Source organism: Emiliania huxleyi (assembly GCF_000372725.1).
Source record: "Emiliania huxleyi CCMP1516 chromosome Unknown EMIHUscaffold_15, whole genome shotgun sequence".
In the NCBI taxonomy this organism is placed as follows: Eukaryota; Haptophyta; order Isochrysidales; family Noelaerhabdaceae; genus Emiliania; species Emiliania huxleyi.
In genome coordinates, this window is record NW_005201092.1 from 85,038 (window position 1) to 103,909 (window position 18,872).

An 18,872-nucleotide genomic window follows, 5' to 3' on the forward strand; every position below is an offset into this window, starting at 1 on the left:
ATGGGTGCCCTTTCTAGTCATTCTAGTGAATGAATGGACTCGTCCCAGTGGATGTGTCCGATTTCCGACGTCGCTGTCAAAATGTGCGTGACGTCCGATCCTTTGTAATCGTCTAGAGACGCTGGATACATGAGCACGGAGCAGGCCGCTCCCGGCCCCACGCTGGTCGCTGCGCCCACCGTGGGCCACGGCCCGCGCGGCCGGCGCAGCCCGCCCGGGACGCGGGAGCTCAGGCGCTACCCGCTCCGCTTGCGCACAAACATTAGCATCCCGGACACCATGCGCAGGCGGGCGCGTCGCGCGCTCGGTGTTCAACAAACAAACTAAACTGAAACCTCAAGGCTCTCACCACTCCTTGATGTCGCTTGTGGCTTGTGTGCATGACTGAGCCACAAACTGAGGCGGGTGCACGCACGGAGAGACTCTCTAACATCGATATACGTCCGATCGTGGGGATTGATTGGCGCGACAATCGCCGCGAGTTTCAGCGAGGATAGCGCAGCTCCCCGGCCCCACCCGCTCAGAGCTCCGCCTTGGCTGCTCCCGTCGTTGGCGAGGCGACGCAGCGCTGCAACTGCGCCGCCAGCTGCTCGACGCTCGCCTCTGTCGGTCGGCTCGTCGCACACTTGGACCAAGTCGCGCCGCCGTCGGGCGTCGTGTAGAAAGCGGGCGCCGACAGCTTCAGCTTCTCCGCCACAGCATCCTTTGTGTATCCGCCCTTCACGAATCTCGAATCCGCTGTCAGCGCAAACGCCGCCGGTGCGTCGTCCCCCGCCTTGGCGGCGGAGCGCGCCGCCGCCTTGAAGGCGGAGAAGAGCTTCGCGGTCTTGGTGGGCTGGCGGAGCACTGCGAGAGCGCGCGGCGCTCCCGCCTGCCAGGACGCGTAGTCGTCCACGCCAGCCAGCTCTGTGAATGGAGGCGGGCCGCGCTCCGCAGGCTTGCCTGGACCCTCAATCTTGAGAATCTCCATGGTGAAGATGAGGCAGTCGCCGGCGCCGATGTCGCCACCCTGGCCGCTGTCGCCGTATGCGAGCTCGGAGGGGATGTAGAGCTCCCACTTGTCGCCGGCCACCATGAGCTGCATGGCCTCTGTCCAGCCCGCGATCACGCCCGACGGCGCGAAGGAGGTCGGATCGCCGCGCGAGTACGAGCTGTCAAAGGTCTTGCCCTTGGGCGACTTTGAGTACTCTTGGGCCGTCCTTCCCTCATAGTGGCAGGAGCACTGCGTGTCCTTCAGCGGGTGCTCCTCGCCGTCGCCCTCGCGGAGGACCTTGTAGAGCAGGCCAGACGGCAGCGAAACGACGCCCTCCTCGGCGGCCTTCTTGGCGAGGAACTGGCGGCCAAACTCGTTGGTGCCAGCGAGCACAAGCGGGGCGATGGTGGAGAGGAAGAGGGCGCGTAGAAGCATTGGCGGCGCGATGATGTCACCGCTTGAAAAGAATTCTTAAGATACAAGCCTCTCTCACAGCTTGAAAAGAATTCAAAGAAAAGAACTCTCTCTCGCACACAGGCTCGAAAAGAAGAACTCTCGCGCGCACTGGCACGACAAGGGCACGGACTGGCGCGGACTGGCACACACACCGGCTCACCACCGGAGCCGCCTAAGCGACTCCGTTAAGAACGGCAATGCATTCCGCACCGTGCACAATGCCGCTCTCCCCGCACGCTAGCTCGTTCACCGCTTGAAAAGAAGAATTTTGTGCGCCAGAAAAACAATCTGAGCATCACCTTGGTCATGAAGCGCACAATCTGAAGGTGATAGAAATTCAACGTCTTACCTAACTGGATGTTCGTCAGCCGAAATGCTCGCACGATCCTGCCAAGCACACACGCCCCATCCCGGCCGCCTTCCTTGAAGGTGCCGCACTCCACTGGCTGTGGGACTACTGTGGGACTGTGGGTAGGCCACGGGGGGCGTGCAGGAGGCTGCACCTGGAAGATGTGGTTGAGCTGGAAGCAGAGGTCCTCACAAGTGCAGAGGTCCTCACCTGACACCTCGCCGGAGGACCTCACTCACAGAAGCCCCATCCAGCGACTGATGTCACACCCAAACAAAGAAAAGGAGCGCCGCAGTGCTCGAAATGTACTATTGAAGTTCTTCGTAAAAAGAAATCTTAGCACATGGGATATAATTAGACGTCTTAAACTCACATGAAGTACGTTAGCCGAAATGCTCGCACGATCCTGCCAAGCACACACGGCACACGCCCCATCCCGGCCGCTTATAGGTGCCGCACCCCACTGGCTGTGGGACTACTGTGGGACTGTCACGTGTGGGTAGGCCGGGGGGGCGTGCAGGAGGCTGCACCTGGAAGATGTGGTTGAGCTGACTTGTCGTGCCAGTATGCTGTGAGAGAGGCTTGTATTTTATGTGGAGAAGTTTACCTTACCTTACCTTACCTTGTATTTTAAGAATTCTTTTCTTTCTGGGTCGAGCGAGCGAGGACAGACACGTCCCCACCTTTGCAGGATTTTTGGAAGGGCGAGGGGGAGGGGGCGCATCGCGGCGTGGAGAGGGCTGGGCACAGGGCACAGGTGAAGGGGCAACTCCGTGCTGCACTGACGGTCGGCCGTCAGAAAGAAACACGCCTCCGTGGCTCGGGTTACACCAATCCTCGCTACCCAACGCGGCCAAAGGATATCCACCTCGAGAACCTCGAGAACAGGTAATGTGAGTGAGTGAGTATTCTTGATACGAAACCACGACGACACACACCAGTCGACTCGCATCGGTTGCCTCCATGAACGGCGGAGCTATTCTCGCGCCCACACCACACCTGGCTCCAACGTGGACACGCCCATAGCTGGGGACACTACTAGGTCACGCATGGCACAGAAGTTTTATCTCTGGGCCCCGAAAGGCATCTCTAGCCGCGTCGTTACACATGCCCCCTCCCCTCCTGGGCGCATGCGCCTCACGTCTCGCCAGAGCATAAGCCCTTGGCGTGTGGCGAGACGAGTTTTTCGCCATGCAGCGAGCAGCCAGCCGCCCGCCGCAAACAGCCGGAGGCCTCGCCGCGGCACTGGCTGCGCCGCGGTCCCGCACCCGTCGACGCAGCTCCCCCCGCGGAAGACCGCGCGTAGCGACGCCTTGACGATCGAGATGAGCGTGCCTGAAGCTCGCCCACCTACTGCCCCTGAGAGTTGGTTATGAGTGGGATCAGCTCCCCCCCTTGGGATCGAAGCCGCCACAACCTCACACCCAACATCGCAGGCGGGATCAGAAGGAGACTCCGCACCGGACACCGCCCGGGCACAGACCCCCTACCCGTCGGATTGCACAGGGCCCCCTCGGAGCAGCCCACACACAATCACGCATCGGCAGAATTAGTGCCTGAGTCAGGCAGACAGCACAGACAAAGGAGAGGAGACAGCACAGACAAGGAGAGGAGAGAGAGAGGAGAGGAGAGAGAGAGAGAGAGAGGAGAGGGGAGAGGGTGAGGGTGTGTGCACACGTGTGGAGCAGGGAGGGTGTCTGTGGTGGGCTGTAGTCATACTACGTGGTTAGAACCACGCGCCCCTCAGGAGCTAAGGTAGAGCTGAGCGTCCAAGACGCCTCGGTGCCTCCCACCGGCGTGTGACCATCCGGATCTATCGAGCTCGCCTCCGGCGGGCCGTCCCCGCGATGGCCCACGGTCCTCCGTCGCCTGGTTGACCCCCTGCCTCCCAGTTGACCCCCAGTCCTCGTAGTCGACCATTAAATAAACTCAAAGGTCCACCACAGCCTCCAGCCTCCACCTCCACCCGCGAGCCGCCACCGCTGCCGCCCGCGACGCCGCCCGCCGCGTCAGATTGCCGCGACGCGCGCACCGAGTCGAGTCGGAGAGCCGCGCCGCACCAGCAGCAGCATCTGCACCACCACCAGCAGCAGCAGCAGCAGCATCACCACCAGAGAGAGAAGCGCACCTGCCCGACGCCGCCCGCCGCGTCATATGCTCGCGACGCGCGCGTCGAGCCCAGTCGCAGAGCCGCGCCGCGCCAGCAGCAGCATCTCCACCAGCAGCAGCACCATCACCACCACCAGCAGCAACAGAGAGATGCAGTGCAGGCGCAGGAGCGCTCGCAGAGCGGCGCTCAGGGCCGCGCACGCCACGCTGCGGACCGTCGGACGAGCGCAGCGTACGTCGGCGGCGAGCCGCGTCGCCAGCCGTCTCGCGAGAGAGCGGCGCCGCCGCGTGCGCGCAGCAGCCGCCGCAGCAGAGGCGAGCCGCGGCGACGTCCGCACAACCGATAACTGCCATTGGCGGTTTTACACACACACACACACAACAGGTAATGCCAAAAGGAAGGATTTTTATTATCTAGATAATCCACCGCATTTGGCCGACGGCAAAAGACAGATCTTCATGTCGCTCAAGTTGGTCTCGCTTCTGCTCGTCGCGCTGCCGGCGTCTGCCCTTCCGGTGCCCTTTCTCCTCTCGCCCTTTGGCGAACCCGATCCGACGCTCCCATACTCGTTTGGCGAACCCGATCCGACGCTCCCATACTCACGGCCCTTTGGCGACGCCGATCCGACGCTCCCATACTCGCGGCCGAGCAAGGTGCCTCACCGCGCGTTGGAGGACTTGGTGCCCAACGGCGGGTTTTGCGGGCTCACGGAGACGTTCGGCGCTGACTGTGAGGGCCAAGTCCACGTCATGCCCGGCGGCTCCCCTGATTCGGCGACCGTGGTGTGGACAGGTTCGGCCGAACTTGCGTTCGTTACATTGAACTGCCCTTCGTTCGACAGCCCGCGGAAGTTCCGCTCGCAGCAAGACACGTACTCTCAGCTGATGAACATTCGGGTGACTCACCTGGTCGGAGAGGAAGGAATCGGCGAGCCGACAACGAACCGCGAGTTTCTCGCGTCGCTTCAAAACACCAACTTCTCGGCGGACGCCTGGGCATCTAAGATGCCGTGGAACCCGTTCCAGCCAGGCCTCTCGGTCGTCGGGGGTAAGTTCCCCACGGACCCATTCAGGGAGCCGTCGGTGAGCGACGCGAGCACCTACGGCGGCCTCCTCTTGTACAAGATCCAGCGTTCGGTCGGCTCTGTCTCTGGAAGCTACTACCAGTCGCCCATCATCCACAAGGCAAACGTCAGCGGAATAGAGCCTGGCGAGACGTGCGGGTACACCATCGGCACGATTGACGACAGCTCCACGCTGGGGTCGACATATTCCTTCCGCCAACCGCCCGCTCCAGGGCGCATGTACCCCTACAAAGTAGGTCTCGTCGCCGACATGGGACAGACTAGCATCTCGGAGCAGAACATGCAGATCCTCCTCGACTCGCTCGAGAGTGAGGAACACTCGCCCGTAATCATCTTCGGCGGCGACCTGGCATACGCGGACGGCTTTCTCCCCCGCTGGGACTCGTGGAGCTTCATGATGCAGCCGCTCATGTCCAAGATTCAGGTCATCACGACGGCGGGCAACCACGAGGTGGGCGACGGCGAGCACTTCGTAAGCTACTTTGCCCGCTTCCCGCAGCCGTTCCGCGAGTCGGGCTCGACCTCACAGCTCTGGTACTCCAAGGAGGTGGGCCCGATGCACGTCGTCAATCTCTGCTCGTATGCGGCCACCTTCAACGGCTCCTTCCAGTACGACTGGCTCGTCGCGGATTTGGCGTCGGTAAACCGCAGCAAAACGCCATGGCTCATCGCCAATTTTCACGGCGAGCGCGGTGTTGCACCGCCCCCGCACCCTGCCCCACTACACCCACCGCCCCCTCCCCCGCCCCCGCCCCAACGTTGCAGCTCCTTGGTACAACTCGAACAAAAAGCACCAGGGCGAGGCCGAGCCCATGCGTCTCGACATGGAGGAGCTGCTCTACGATGCGGGCGTCGACATCGTGATCAACGGCCACGTCCATGCCTACGAGCGGTCGGTGCCCGTGTACAACGCTTGCCTGAACGAATGCGCGCCCAACTACGTTGTCATCGGCGACGGTGGCAACTACGAGGGCGCCAGCACGCAGTGGATCCAGCCGCCGCCGTGGTCAAAGGTGCGCGAGTCGTCTTTCGGTGTTGGGTTCCTCACCATCATCAACGACACGCACGGTGAGCCCCCACACGCGTAGGTTGCCGCAGTCCCGCCCCTGCCAAGCCATATCCGCTCTTACCTCGCCGGCCGTGCCCCTCGCGCCACAGCCTTTTACAACTGGTCGCGCTCCGCCTGCCAGTCCAAGGATGCCGACGCCCACTTTGTGGATCTGGACGGAGCAGGCTGTTCAGGGGGGCTCAACAAAGGCTCGACGCAGTTTTCGTCCGACTCGACCTACTTTGTTCGCGAGGAGCCGAGCATGCGCAAGCCCGAGCATAACCCGTCGTGCCCGGATAAGAAGCGCAAGCCGTGCGGCGGTGCTGGAGGCCCGGCCTTCCCGCCGTACCCACCGCGGCCGCCGCCATCGCCTCCGACTCCGCCGGCGCTGCCGTCGCCGCCGTCGCCTCCCGATCCTCCAGCACCCCCGCCGCCAGTGCAGTGCGGTGACAACCATGGCTGCGCGGAAGGCTCGACCTGCTACTGTGAGTACAAGAACAACTCTCACGGAACCCGCAGCGTGCTCTTCTCGAGTCTGCCGCCGGATTCGCGCGGATGCTTCTGCTTCCAAGACGAAGCGTCGCCTGACGACGACATGGTTGGTGGCGAGCACGCGTCCCCCCAAGTGAAGGCCAAGATCAAGAAAATGCGCAACCGGCTCGAAATGTTGATGAAGCACTGCGCCGTAGTGATCCAAGCCGCCGATGCGCAGGGCGCCCCTATCGCGGAGGTGGACCCTTCTTGCGAGTGACGCGCATGCACGGCCGGACCCGTCATCCTCCAGGTGCAGGGCTAGCCGTAGGGGCCTCTCATCGCTCTGGTCACCGCCGGCTCCCCCTCCTCCTTCGCTCGCTCTTAGTTCAATGCAATCACCCCGGGAGGCTAGATTGTCCCTTGCGACTGTTCTCTATGTGTAACTTGTGGCGCATGTGGTTGCGGCCGTGCTAGCTCCTGGCTCTGCACATCACACATCACCCTCTGTGCGTGCGCTTTGGGTTTCTTTCGTGTGGTGCAAGCTGTGTTAGTGCCAGTGTGTGTGCGCGCTAGTCCCGTGCCCAGTGTCGTGCGAGAGAGTTTTGTTGTAAAATTCTTTCGTGGTGTACCTACCTGTGTTCGTCGTCGTGCGAGACTGCGAGTGCGCGCCGCTTCATAGGTTGATGAATACGCGTGGGCACAGGACGCGGCACAGACCGACAGACGGGGCACAGATGCCAGGCGTGCAGACTCATCTCTATGTACAGCACAGCCCTTCAATTCACGCCACGGTGTCTTCCAGCACGCTGTGTGCGCGTGCCTTGCTTATGCCGACGATGCGCCCCAGTGCCTGTGGCCGTGGGCTATGCGACAGAGCGAGCTCATCTTCCGACACCTCGCCACCACGTCGCATTCCCCCCCGATCTCGCCACGTGACTTTGCAAATCCAAATCTCGAGCCAGCCGAACTTGGATGGGCGCGAGTTCTATTTTGCAACGTCACTGTTTTCATCCCGCTGCGAGACAAGGATAACAAGATCAGCCACACCCAGGCCGATGCTTGCCACCTTGGATACGACGAGAATCACCACTGCCACTTCGCCTATGTTCCGTCGCTCCGTCGCGTCGGCAGCTACCGCGTCACGTCGTGGTGCGGAGAAAACAAGTTCACGATCGCGAAGACCATCTCCTGTGACACGCCAATCACATACATGCAGAGTGACTTCCCCTTTGGCCGCGCCACCGGTGCCTTCCTGCCCAAGCACTTTGTTGCGCGTCGCCCGCCCGCCCGCCCAGCTGGCCTGCCAGACCAGGGGGGAGCAGCTAACGCAGATGGTCCGACAGCCAGCGACGGCACCGTAGCCCTTGTACGGCGTTATGCCGCCGTCGGCTGCGCCGCATTTGCCAGTGGGCAACAGACTATTGCCCGCCTCGCAACTGACCGGCTTGCAGAGATAGCCTACTCAGCCTTCATCGACGACGACAACACCGAGGTCGCATGCGTCTGGAACGACACAGGCTGCAAGCCGCCGCCAATCGAGATAGCGCTTGCAATCCAGTCCGTCGCTTCACAGACTATGCCCGACATCAAAACAGTCGAACAGGCTCGCCAGTCTATTTACTGGCCTCTCATCAAACGTGCTATGGAGGATGAGATTCACGGAAAGTACGTCGTCAACCGAGCGTGGGACGTTGTCCGACAGGAGCCGTGGATGCACGTCATTGGAGTCAAGTGGGTCTTTACCTTTGTCTTCAATGACGACGGCAGCATCGCCAAGGTCAAGGCTCGTCTCGTTGGGAAAGGCTTTGGACAACGTGAAGGCAAGGAGTACCACGAGTGTTTTGCGCGCACTCTGAGCGCAACAGCCTTCCGCCTATGGTGTGCCATAGTCGCTGACGAAGACCTCGAGACTGACACGGCCGACGGCGTCAAGGCGTTTACTCAGGCTGACGTCGATGCCGAGATCTACACCCAGATGCCACCCGGGTTCGTCAAGAAGGGCTTTGTGCTCATGCTTCTCAAAGCGCTCGAGGGCATCAAACAGGGCTCCTACCTTTGGTTCAAACTCAACCAGGACGCCCTCGTCAAGCTTGGCTGCGTCGCCTCGCTCACCGAGCCAAACTTCTACAGCCACCCAGCCTTTCGCCTAATCATCGTTGTTTTTGCAGACGACGTCGCAAACGGCTTTGCCGCTTCCGCCACCGACCAGTACGTCCGGTTCAAAGAGGAATATGGAACGTACATCAAGATTGCGACGCTCGATATCGTCCCCATCTCCGTCTTCACCGGAATCGAGGTACTCCGCGACCGAGCCAACCGCACGCTCACTATTCGGCAGACCCGGTACATCGAGCGGATTGCCGCCCTCTACGGCAACGAGATTGGCGCTGGTGCTCAGTCCACCCCAGCCGGCTCGACCGACGTCCAGCGCGCCCTCTTCGATAAGCTCGAGCCTGCTGCCGAGTGCGACCGCATCCCCGTCACCGAGTTCCTGAAGCCGCTAGGAACCATCGGGTGGCCTGCCGAGATGACGCGCCCCGACATCAAGTACTTCTTCTCGAAGCTCGGCTCTTTCTCTCAGGCTTGCGGCGCCGTCCATCGTGACGCCATCATGACCGTCATCAACTATCTCAACGCCACAAAGCACCTCGGCATCACCTACGGCGGAAAGCTCAAGATCCCCTACGGACTCGACACTTTCCCGCCAGGCTTCATCGAGTCTCGTGGCCTCCACGCCTACCATGACGCCTCCTTCGGCAAGGCGCCACACTACGGCGGATGCGTCGTGATGTTCAACAACGGCGCCATCGACTGGAGCGCCAACAAGTCCAAGATCGAGGCTCTCAGCGTCGCCGAAGAGGAGACCGCCACCGCCTCCGTAGCCGCCAAGAAAGTCGTCTCCTGCCGGCTCATGCTCGAGGACGCTGGCCGAGCTGTCGCAGGCCCCACGCCCCAGCTCGGTGACTGCAAAGCCGTCTTTGACATCATCGTCAAGCCCGGCTCTACTGCTCGCACGCGCTACTACGAACGTGCCACCACGTTTGTCAAGCGCCTCTTCATGCTCCGCCACGTCGCGCCGTACCTCGTCGGCACTGCTTATATGATCGCCGACGTCTTCACCAAGACGCAGGCGACGCGAGCTATGTTCTTCACCTGTCGCGACTACATGCTCAACGCCAGCAACGGCCCCGGCTTTGCTGTGACGCTCCAGGGGCAGGCTGCCCGGCTGTGGAGCAAGCTCGTCGCGACCGTCGGCAAGGCGTGAGTCATCACCCCTTCGCCGAAGACGCGCGAGTCGTCCGAGATAGTTGCCGATGCAACTAGGGGGGGGCTCGTTGTGCGAGTATATGGGACACGATGTCTCAAATATGAGAGGTTTTGACTCCTACCGGCTCCTGACGCTATCCCTGGCAGCTCTAATGACCAGGATCAGTAGTGTTGTGATAGAGGGTGCCCATACTAGCGCAGGAGCTGCCACACTCGCCCGGACCGTCCCCTTCTGGGGCCGGTTCCGCAGCCCGCGAGAGCCAACTCAGCGGGGCCGTGCCGCGGGTGCCTACTGCCGAGTGCCACAAACACTGCGCCGTCCCGCCATCACCTACAGGCTGTCTTGTGTGATGGTTGGGATGTCCAAACGCCACCATCTTGGCTCTTGCGACCTCAAACCCGCGAGCTGTATGGTGGTCCTGACGTCGACAGACGCCCGATGACCACGGTGAAGCTGAGCCGTAACGAGTCGACAAGTCTCGTCTGAGCCCGTGGCGGTCGCCGGCTGAGTCGCTGTGCACGGGCCGGTACCTCAGGCGTCACCTCCGCAGCCTCAGGTCTCACACTCCATCACCGCCGCCAGGACGCCGTCGGTGGCACGCTCGGCGGCGACTTTGTTGCAGCCCCACAGCGAGCGCGGCGTCGAGCCCATTCGGTCTGGTCGGTTCGCGGCACTCCCTGGGTGCCAGGGAGTGCCGCCGACACGCGAGCGGTGCTTCCTGGCAGCGCGCGCCAGCTGTGGGGCTGCAACAAACTCGAGACACGCTTTTTGGGACATTTTCGACGCTTTTGTCCCATATACTCGCACAACATGCCGGGGAGCGTTAGAGACGACTCTCTTTCTCCCAACTGTGAACAGTCGTTATCTGTATATGCGCAGCTATTCATAGCCGCGCCTGTTGTTTGTGTGTGTATCCGCGCTCTTGGCGCGATTACGAGACTGACTAGTGTGTCGCACTAGTTGTACTTTTCGTAATAGTATTCCGCATTCATTGCGAGGGCGGACCACTCCTAGCGTGCAGACCGCGGGAGCTGGTGCCGCGGCCAGTGTAGACCTGGCCTGCGCTGTGACGCGCGCGCTCATCTTCAACGCGCTACCCGTGCTGCAGCAGCTTGCTTTTGCATTTACGCACTTGCTGTCGATCGTGTCGCCAAAGTGAACTAGCTCACCTGACAGCTGCTTGTTGCATATTAGGACTTGCTCGCTTGATTGCGGCGGTGATCACGCATCCAGCGATGGCAGCTGCCCTCAACGACATCATCACCGACGCCATCGTCCAGGGAGTGCGCGGCGCACGTTCGCCCTGTCCGCTCTGCCTCTGCATATCGGCACGCGAAACCACTGTACCGAGCGCTTTCTCTTCATGGCGCCGCAGGCTCAGGAGATGATGGTCGATGCAAAGACGCCCGAATGCGCGCGCCTGCTTATATGGCTACGATGCCGAGAGTGCCTGCGTACGCCGTTGGCAAGCATGCGCCGGCGCAGGCGGGCCGTTTTCTCGTCGGCCTGGTGCGCGGGACGCTGCCGTGCGTCGAGCGCTGCGCTCATCTCGACCAGAAGGTTGGCGGTCGTCCAGCGTTGGTCAATGATATGGTTGAGGACGAGCTGCAGCTTGCCAGTGCCTACCGCGAGCAGGCACAGGCGCGGCTGAATGAGCTGGCTGCCGAGGTCAAAATGATGCGCGTGAGCTCGATGGAATCGGCAACCTACAAGGAGCGTGTCGAGGCGGCACTGTCGCCAACTCGAGACCCCCGCATCCACCCGGCGAGGCCGCACTTGAGCCCTGAGCGAGGTACGTCTGCAGCCTGGCCGCACTGTAATCGGGAGGCCGATGAGAGTGACCCCACGCATCCACCCAAGACGACCAGGGGCAACGGCCCGGAAGCCGCCGGGCAGCACAACCCTCAACGTGGCGCATGCAAGCCACCCTGCAGCTCCCGTCGAGAAGGAGTTGGAGGCATAGAGCAGCACATCCCAGCAGTGGAAGAGAACCTTGCCCGCTAGCCGGATCGTGGTATTGGCTATGGCGGCTGGGCACACTGTGAAAGAATTCTTAAGATACAAGCCTCTCTCACAGCACACTGGCACGACAAGGGCGCGGACTGGCGCGGACTGGCACACACACAGGCTCACCACCGGAGCCGCCTAAGCGACTCCGTTAAGAACGGCAATGCACTCCGCACCATGCACAATGCCGCTCTCCCCGCACGCTAGCTCGTTCACCGTCTGCCACGCCACGGCGGTGTGGAGGACGACAGACAAGCGCTGCATCTGCAGCCCGTGCCAGTTCTTGGTGGTCCATGTGACCTCGTCCAGGTGCTGAGCGTGCGAAAGTTTGTTGCTCAGCTGGTTCGCCGCCTCCCTCAGGGTGCTGCGAACCTCCTTTCCAAAGCCTCCGAAAGCCTCAAAATCAAACAAACGTAGATCGCAATCCTGCTGCCGCGCAAAGGGGTAATCGCCATCCAGCTCCTTGAGCTTTCCCTTGGGGGCATCCTCCTCCTCCCCCTCCTCCCCCTCCTCCTCGGCCTCCTCCTCCTCCTCCGCCACCAGGGTTGCACGCGTACACTGGGGGACGAGTTAATGCGCGGTTGGGGGGGTCTGAAAAGGGGAGCTCCCTCTCCCTTCCTGGGTTGGAACGATAAATGGCCCCACAGGCTCCCAGGAGACCGAATAGTGGACAGGGCTTTAGACGTCTTGATCAGATGATGATGTGGCGACGAGATAGATCTCTAGTGAGGACCTCTGCGTGTGTAGGGGGCCAGTGAGGACCTCTCGCTGTGAGGACCTCTGAGCCTGGCGCGTCCACAGGTGGACAGCCAGGACGCAGCTACGCCTGGCGCGTACTCCTCCGACTGCAAAGCAAGCAGCGCCGTTCCACAAACGGCGGGGCCTTTTCGGTGTCAAAAAGACGCGGCGGCGCAGAGACCGCGGGAGCGAGGCAGTCTCGTGTCGCTCTATAGAGGTAAGAACAAGGGAGACGACAAACCTTTTAGGAGGTGCGGGTCACCACGTTTGAAACGCGAGAGTGGCACCGGCGTGTAGCCTCGAAGGGGCAGCCGGGGTCTCGCGTTTAGGGCCGTAAAAAGATGTAAGACACAAGAAGCAGGGCGCGAGCCGCGCACGAAAGCTACATACACAGAAAGCAACCCCGCGTGACACAATCGAGGGAAGAAACTCATGTGAGACAGAGGGTCACGCGGGACACGAGCAAAGTGCCAAAAGGGCACCACAGAGAGTAGTTACTATCTCCGCATTCCAACGTGGCGCCCGCGGCTACAAAGGCGGTACAAATTCTTTTTTTGCTGCGACACTGGAGCACCGACAGCGAAGGAGCTCGTTGGGCTCTCGCTAGGGCGCCGATGCCGCTCGCCACGCTCGCCGCCGCTTTTGCCTCCGCACCGGACCTGCCTCCTCCTCCGCCACCGCCTTCGGACAACGACCTGTTCGAGAAGCTGCAATGGCAGATGCCTCGATCTGTCCCGACCTCCACCGGCGCCTCGGCGCTTCAGCGCATGCTCCTCGGCCAGCACTGCGAGGAGGTTGTCTCCACGTCGGTCTGTCCCGACCAGTTCTTCGCTTTCCTCTCGGTCGAGCCGTCTGTCGTCCTCTTCCCCGACCGGAGGACCGGCCTGCAGTACTCGCCCGGCTTCCGCTGGGTGGCGACCTTTCCGGAGTGCGCCTCGTACCTCCCGACGCAGCACGGACCGGAGCGGAACGGCTTCTCCGTCCTCGCGTCGACCGGCACCAACACGCGCGGCCACCTCGAGGCGGGCGCCGTCCTGCTGCGCTTCGAAAACACGACGTCTGCGGACCACGGCTGGCGCTCGCTGGCGGGGAAGCAGCAGTGCACGGTGAGGGAGATATGGGGAGATATGGGGAGATATGGGGAGATATGGGGAAGCAGCAGTGCACGGTGAGGGAGGGACGTGCAGCGAGGGAGAGAGAAGGAGGGCTGCGAGCACACACCCTCTTGCACGCGCCTCTGCAGTACGTGTAGAGCGCTCCAGCCCTTGCGCGCACGCTCACGTGCACCTCCTCTTCGCACCTCTGCGCACCTCTTCTCACCTCTTCGCACCTCTGCGCACCTCTGCTCTCCTCTGCTCACCTCTGCGCACCACCTCTCCCTGAGCACGCTCACGCTCACTCCTGACGCGACCAGCACCGCACATGTGCATGCGCATGTGCATGTGCATGTGCATGCGCCTCTCCCCGCACGCTCACTCCTGTCCGCCGTGTGCCGCCGCCCTCTCACAAGATCACAAACCCCAGACCACTCGCACTGGCAGTCGAGGACGGACAGGCCGACAGAGATTGACTAGTCAGACATCCAACGCAAAGACATGCCGCCGCCCTCTCAGGTGCAGTGCTTACTGCGCGACCTGCGCACATCTCCCCACATCTCCCCACATCTCCCCATATCTCCCCATATCTCCTCAGGTGCAGTGCTTACTGCGCGATCTGCGCACGCGGGCACGCCCGCGCCTCGCGGGACCGCGCGCAAGCGTGGTGCGCCTCTCTTCGGCAGCCGCGCCATTGTCTTGTAGGCGAGCACCGCGAGTGGGCTATCCCCCCCCCACTCCCTTCGGAGTGATTCATAGCTAGTTCACTGCTTGAGCAGGCGATCCGCGTGCGGACTGATCTCCCCATATCTCCCCATATCTCCCCATATCTCCGCATATCTCCCCAGGCCATCCGCGTGCGGACGATGCACGTGCCTTGCCCGAGCGACACGTCGGAGCGCGCACTCGCGCCCGGCAAGGCTTGCTCAACCCCCCCCCCCCCACACCACACACACAACACGCACACGCACACGCACACACACACACACACACACACACACACACACACACACACACACACACACACCACTCACCACTCACCACTCACCACTCACACACACAGAGCGTTGCACTTTGAAATGCCGTGGGGCTCCTGTCGTCTAGACGTGGAGGCAGAGCTGTTGCACCGCCCTTGCCCCGCCACCTCCAAAACTCACCTCGAGGATCTGACCTAGCCTGACCTGACCTGACCTCACCTCACCTGGCCTGACCTGACCAGGCGGGCTGCGCGTCGGAGGGGGAGGCGAGATCCAGCCGAGATCCAGCCGAGATCCAGCCGAGATCTGGCCGAGATCCAGCCGAGATCCAGCCGAGATCTAGCCGAGATCTAGTCGAGATGCAGCCGAGATGCAGCCGAGATACAGCGAGGTCCGTCTACTCTTATTGGGAGAGCAGCAGCACGGAGCACACCAGTGGGTGACACATGGCGAGGACCGCCACTACACGTATGGCAATGGTAGCATCAGCACTAGGTCCAACCCCACACGCTCCTCCACCCCGCGGAGACTGCCATTATGCATCGTTCGCAAGCAGTGGTGCCATCCGCGCTAGCTCATACCTGCATACCTGCAGGCGACCATGCTGCTGCACCCCGCGGGGATTCGCGTGACGGACCCGGACTCGGCTCTCGAGGGGGAGGAGCGAGATTGATCGAGATTTGCCGAGATTTGCCGAGATTTGCCGAGGTTCGCTGGACTCGTCTCTCGAGGGGGAGGGGCGAGATTTGCCGAGATTTCCCGAGATTTGCCGAGACTTCCCGAGAGCCGCCGAGAGCTGCCGAGAGTTGAAGACATTTGCCGAGAGCTGAAGTCATATGCCGGTATTCGGACCTGTCCCGCAGTACTATGTCCCTAGGTGTGCTCGTGGGCTCGTCCAGAGAGGCCCCACTTGCCAGACGGCTGGGAGGCGGAGCAGGGGGCGGCGGCGGCGGCGGCGGCGGCGGCGATGACCGCTCTCGCGTCGCCTGCCACGGCGCGGCGCTCCCGCGAGTGAGACAGAGAGAGGTGAGGGCACAGTCAAGGCAGCGATTGGATACCAGTGTGGGTGTGGGGCCCCGCACAGCAGCGAGATGGAGGGACGGCCGCAAACTAGCGACACACAGACACGCACGGGCAAGACACTAACAGCGAGCGACCCACACATACGCCCCCCCCCCCCCCCCCCCTCCCAATCATGCCTCCCACAAGTAAGCCACCCCAACCCGCACCCCCGCGACTCGCGCGCCGCGGCGACGCCGGGCTCGTGCCCGTCGCCACCGCGCTCGACGGAGCGAGCGATGGCGCAGCACATCGCCCCGCGCACCCCGCGTCTCCTCTTGCTATGTTCCGGGCGCCGTCGCTCCCTCCCATCAACACTCCCCCCCGCGCGCGCCCCCCTCGCAGGCGGCGGTGTGGCTTGGCAAGTCGTACTTGGTGGCACGCGGCGCGGCGAAGTTGCTGATGCGTCTGCAGCTGGGCTAGCCACGGCCGAAAGGGGGGGAGGGGGGGAGGTGCGCGGTGGCTCGCGAGGCGGCAGGCTTGCCGGGTGAGCAGGTGGGCGCGACTCCGACGCGTGCGACCTGAGATAGGTCTGTGTGAGCTGAGTCTGACTGTGGAAACATGAGCTTGTACGACGAGAGCTGTCGAGGGTGAACACGTGGAGAAACACTGCGAGCTCAAAGTAGAGCTCGAACTCCGGCTTGGTCTAAATGGTAAGTGGACGGGAACGTACTTAAAAACGATCCGCGATTTTCACGTGTACACTATAGGTCGGTCGGAATCCCCCAAAACAATTAAACTCCCTTTCGAGCGGAGAGGTTTTGGGATTCGACTCCCGCGCAATCAAGTCATCAACGATGGTGCCAACGGCCAAAAGAGCGCCGGTACCAAGCACGATGGAGGTGCGTCTTTCCCATGCTCGCGCGCCCCCCCGGGCGCGCGAACTATGCATGTGGGGATCCACCCGGCACCACCCCCGCCCCCCACCTGCCGGCTTACCTGCCGTCAGTTCACGCGGGAGCGCCCACAACTGTCAGCAACTGAAATCCAGTTGCTTCAGCTGTGACTTCAGCCTCGCCTCACCGCTCTCCCTTCGGTCGCACGCCTCCGGAGAGAGGTCGCACACGTCGACGCTGGTGACCATTCCCGACGAGCCAATCGCAGGTCGCGACCCCTGAGGACCTCCACACCTCGAAGGAGAAGCTCCGCGGCATCGGCGAGGCGACCGCGCTCTTTTCAGAACTTGCTAGGGCAGAGGCCCTGTCCACCCTGGCGTCCCTCGAGGGGTCGCCAGGGCCCGCCGCGGCCCTGGCGAGGCCCGTGGGCGGCCTGCTCCTCATCGACGCCTACGCCCTCGTCGGCCTGGCCGGCAAATATGCCAGCGGCGGGGGCGGCGCCGGCGATGCGGGTCTCATCTTTGCAAGGTGGGTCGAGGCGATGGCCGGGCACGAGTCGCTCGCGCCGACGCGGGCGCTCCCGGCGCTGGCCACGCCGGAGACCAAGGCGAACTTCGTGAAGTACAAGCGCCGGATGATCGCGTACAAGGCGGACGTGGAGCGCGCGCTTATGCGGCGCTCGTCGGCCGTTTCTCGCCGGAAGAGGACCCGGCGGAGGCCGACCGCGAACTCGACCATCTCGCGCGGCAGGCGCACGTTCCTCTCCACATCCTTTCGGACGCGGCCGATGCGGGCGGCGGCGGCGGCGACGGCGGCGGCGGCGCGTCCTCGCTCGATGTCGAGCTCGACGTGACGGCGCAGCTGCGCGCGTTTGCCGAGGGTTTGCACCCGCGCCTCGGCGCCGACAGCGCCGTCCACCTCTTGGAGGGCTGCCGCGACGTCCTCGGCTTGATCGCCGCCGAGGTGCGCGGCGCGCCTCCGCCGCGTGGGCGCGGCACGTCGCAGCTCCGGCAGGTGTCGCTGCTCCTCAACTATGAGCGGCGGCGGCGGCAGCTGGGCGAGGCGCTCGCCGACGAGCGGCGTGTCGAGCTCGAGCTGGCGGCGCGCCGCCAGCAGGCCGCCGTCGACGCCGCGCTCGCCGACGAGCGGCGGCGCTCCGCACAGTAAGTGCCTTGCCGTCCCATTCAGCACGTCGCACACACAGGCGGCAGGGCGTGGACATGGGCGTGTGGAAGGCGTGCAGTGTGCGAGGGCTGGAGCACGGCGAATGCCGCTGCACACAGCTAAACACGTGCCACATCTCCCCGTGTCTCGAGTGAGCAGTGCACTCGCGTGTCTATATGTCCAATGCTCACGGATGTCGTCTGTATATAGAGGAGAGCTTGTCTTGCCACCTATCGCGTCCATCGCCGCCTTGTCCGTCAGCTCCTGGTTGCGCTCCTGAGGGCGAAGGGCGTGGGAGTGAGAAGAGCGAGGGCCGCGAGGAGGCCGGCGGCGGCGAGGAAACCGGGCACCTGCGCCACCTTCTTGACCTCAGCCAGCAGCTTTGGGAAGGCGGCATTCGAGGGATCCACCGGCGCCAGCGTGATGTTCCTGGTCGCGAGGGTCATGATCTTGTCGCTGAGCAGCCGCCGGAGCGGGTTCTTGGCCAGCTCGAGCATCGACCGCAACGACTTGCCGAGCCACGGAAACTTTGCCAGGTCGAGGCCTTCGAGCTCCTCTTTGGTCACGCCGTCGTCGCCCACCCAGGTCGCGGCAGGTTCGGCCGCCTTTGGCTTGACGGCTTCCGCGGATTGAGAAGCGGCCTCGATTCCGGTCGTCGCGACAAGAGAGCCGCCGCGAAAGCGGAGCGAAAAAGAATTTCCAGCAAAGAAACACAAACTCCCGTGTGCGAAGGGTATGTTGACACGCACTTTGGGACAACCGGTGGCACATCTCAGCACACATACAACTCAACTAATCTTGTTAAGGAATCCCATTCTCTTTGTAATCGTGTGCTTTTCCTTTTGTCTCGACTACGCAGGCGAAACGCGAGACCTATAGGCGCTTAGCGGCCCATGATTGATGCGCCCCAAGGCGACGCCCCAAGCAGGTTGCTTGTCGCACGCCCCTTCCTCTTCGCCGCCCAAGCATTCAAAGATGCTTGCGAGAGGTCCTCACGAGAGGTCCTCACGAGAGGTCCTCACGGCGAGGCATCGTGCTACGCCTTAACATCCCAAGAGCGCCGCCGTGAAAGCCTTACCGAGCCCAACCGATGACAAAACTCGGCAGGGAGGGGGCGTGCCGAGAGGTGCGACTCTCCTTCGATCCTCTCGCCTCCCTACGTAGAGGTCCTGACCTGGGACTGACACAAGGAGAGGTCCTCATCATGGCCGCTGCATGGAGAGGTCCTCAGGGAG

At 62.7% G+C, this 18,872-nt stretch overlaps 4 protein-coding genes across 4 annotated transcripts; 3 read left to right on the plus strand and 1 right to left on the minus strand.

The window, feature by feature from the left end:
- Positions 1-940: 940 nt before the first annotated feature.
- Positions 941-1,339, minus strand: EMIHUDRAFT_46551 (hypothetical protein; the record flags this gene model as incomplete). The annotated part of the gene is made up of 1 exon (XM_005786538.1): positions 941-1,339. A coding segment is annotated over one exon (399 nt), but the record flags the coding sequence as incomplete, so codon positions are not given.
- A 2,988-nt stretch (positions 1,340-4,327) lies between these two features.
- EMIHUDRAFT_462501 (hypothetical protein) lies at positions 4,328-6,771 on the plus strand (the record flags this gene model as incomplete). Its single annotated transcript, XM_005786539.1, has 3 exons — positions 4,328-5,664; positions 5,738-6,040; positions 6,131-6,771. The coding sequence occupies exons 1-3, from the start codon at positions 4,347-4,349 to the stop codon at positions 6,769-6,771; spliced, it is 2,262 nt and encodes a 753-aa protein (XP_005786596.1). The 5' UTR covers positions 4,328-4,346.
- A 6,337-nt stretch (positions 6,772-13,108) lies between these two features.
- On the plus strand, positions 13,109-16,143 carry EMIHUDRAFT_449279 (hypothetical protein; the record flags this gene model as incomplete). The annotated part of the gene is made up of 6 exons (XM_005786540.1): positions 13,109-13,613; positions 14,200-14,232; positions 14,450-14,521; positions 14,821-14,844; positions 15,174-15,237; positions 16,089-16,143. Coding segments are annotated over exons 1-6 (738 nt in total), but the record flags the coding sequence as incomplete, so codon positions are not given.
- A 380-nt stretch (positions 16,144-16,523) lies between these two features.
- On the plus strand, positions 16,524-17,640 carry EMIHUDRAFT_201788 (hypothetical protein; the record flags this gene model as incomplete). The annotated part of the gene is made up of 4 exons (XM_005786541.1): positions 16,524-16,529; positions 16,775-16,933; positions 17,012-17,128; positions 17,317-17,640. The coding sequence occupies 4 exons, from the start codon at positions 16,524-16,526 to the stop codon at positions 17,638-17,640; spliced, it is 606 nt and encodes a 201-aa protein (XP_005786598.1).
- Between the last annotated feature and the right edge of the window lie 1,232 nt (positions 17,641-18,872).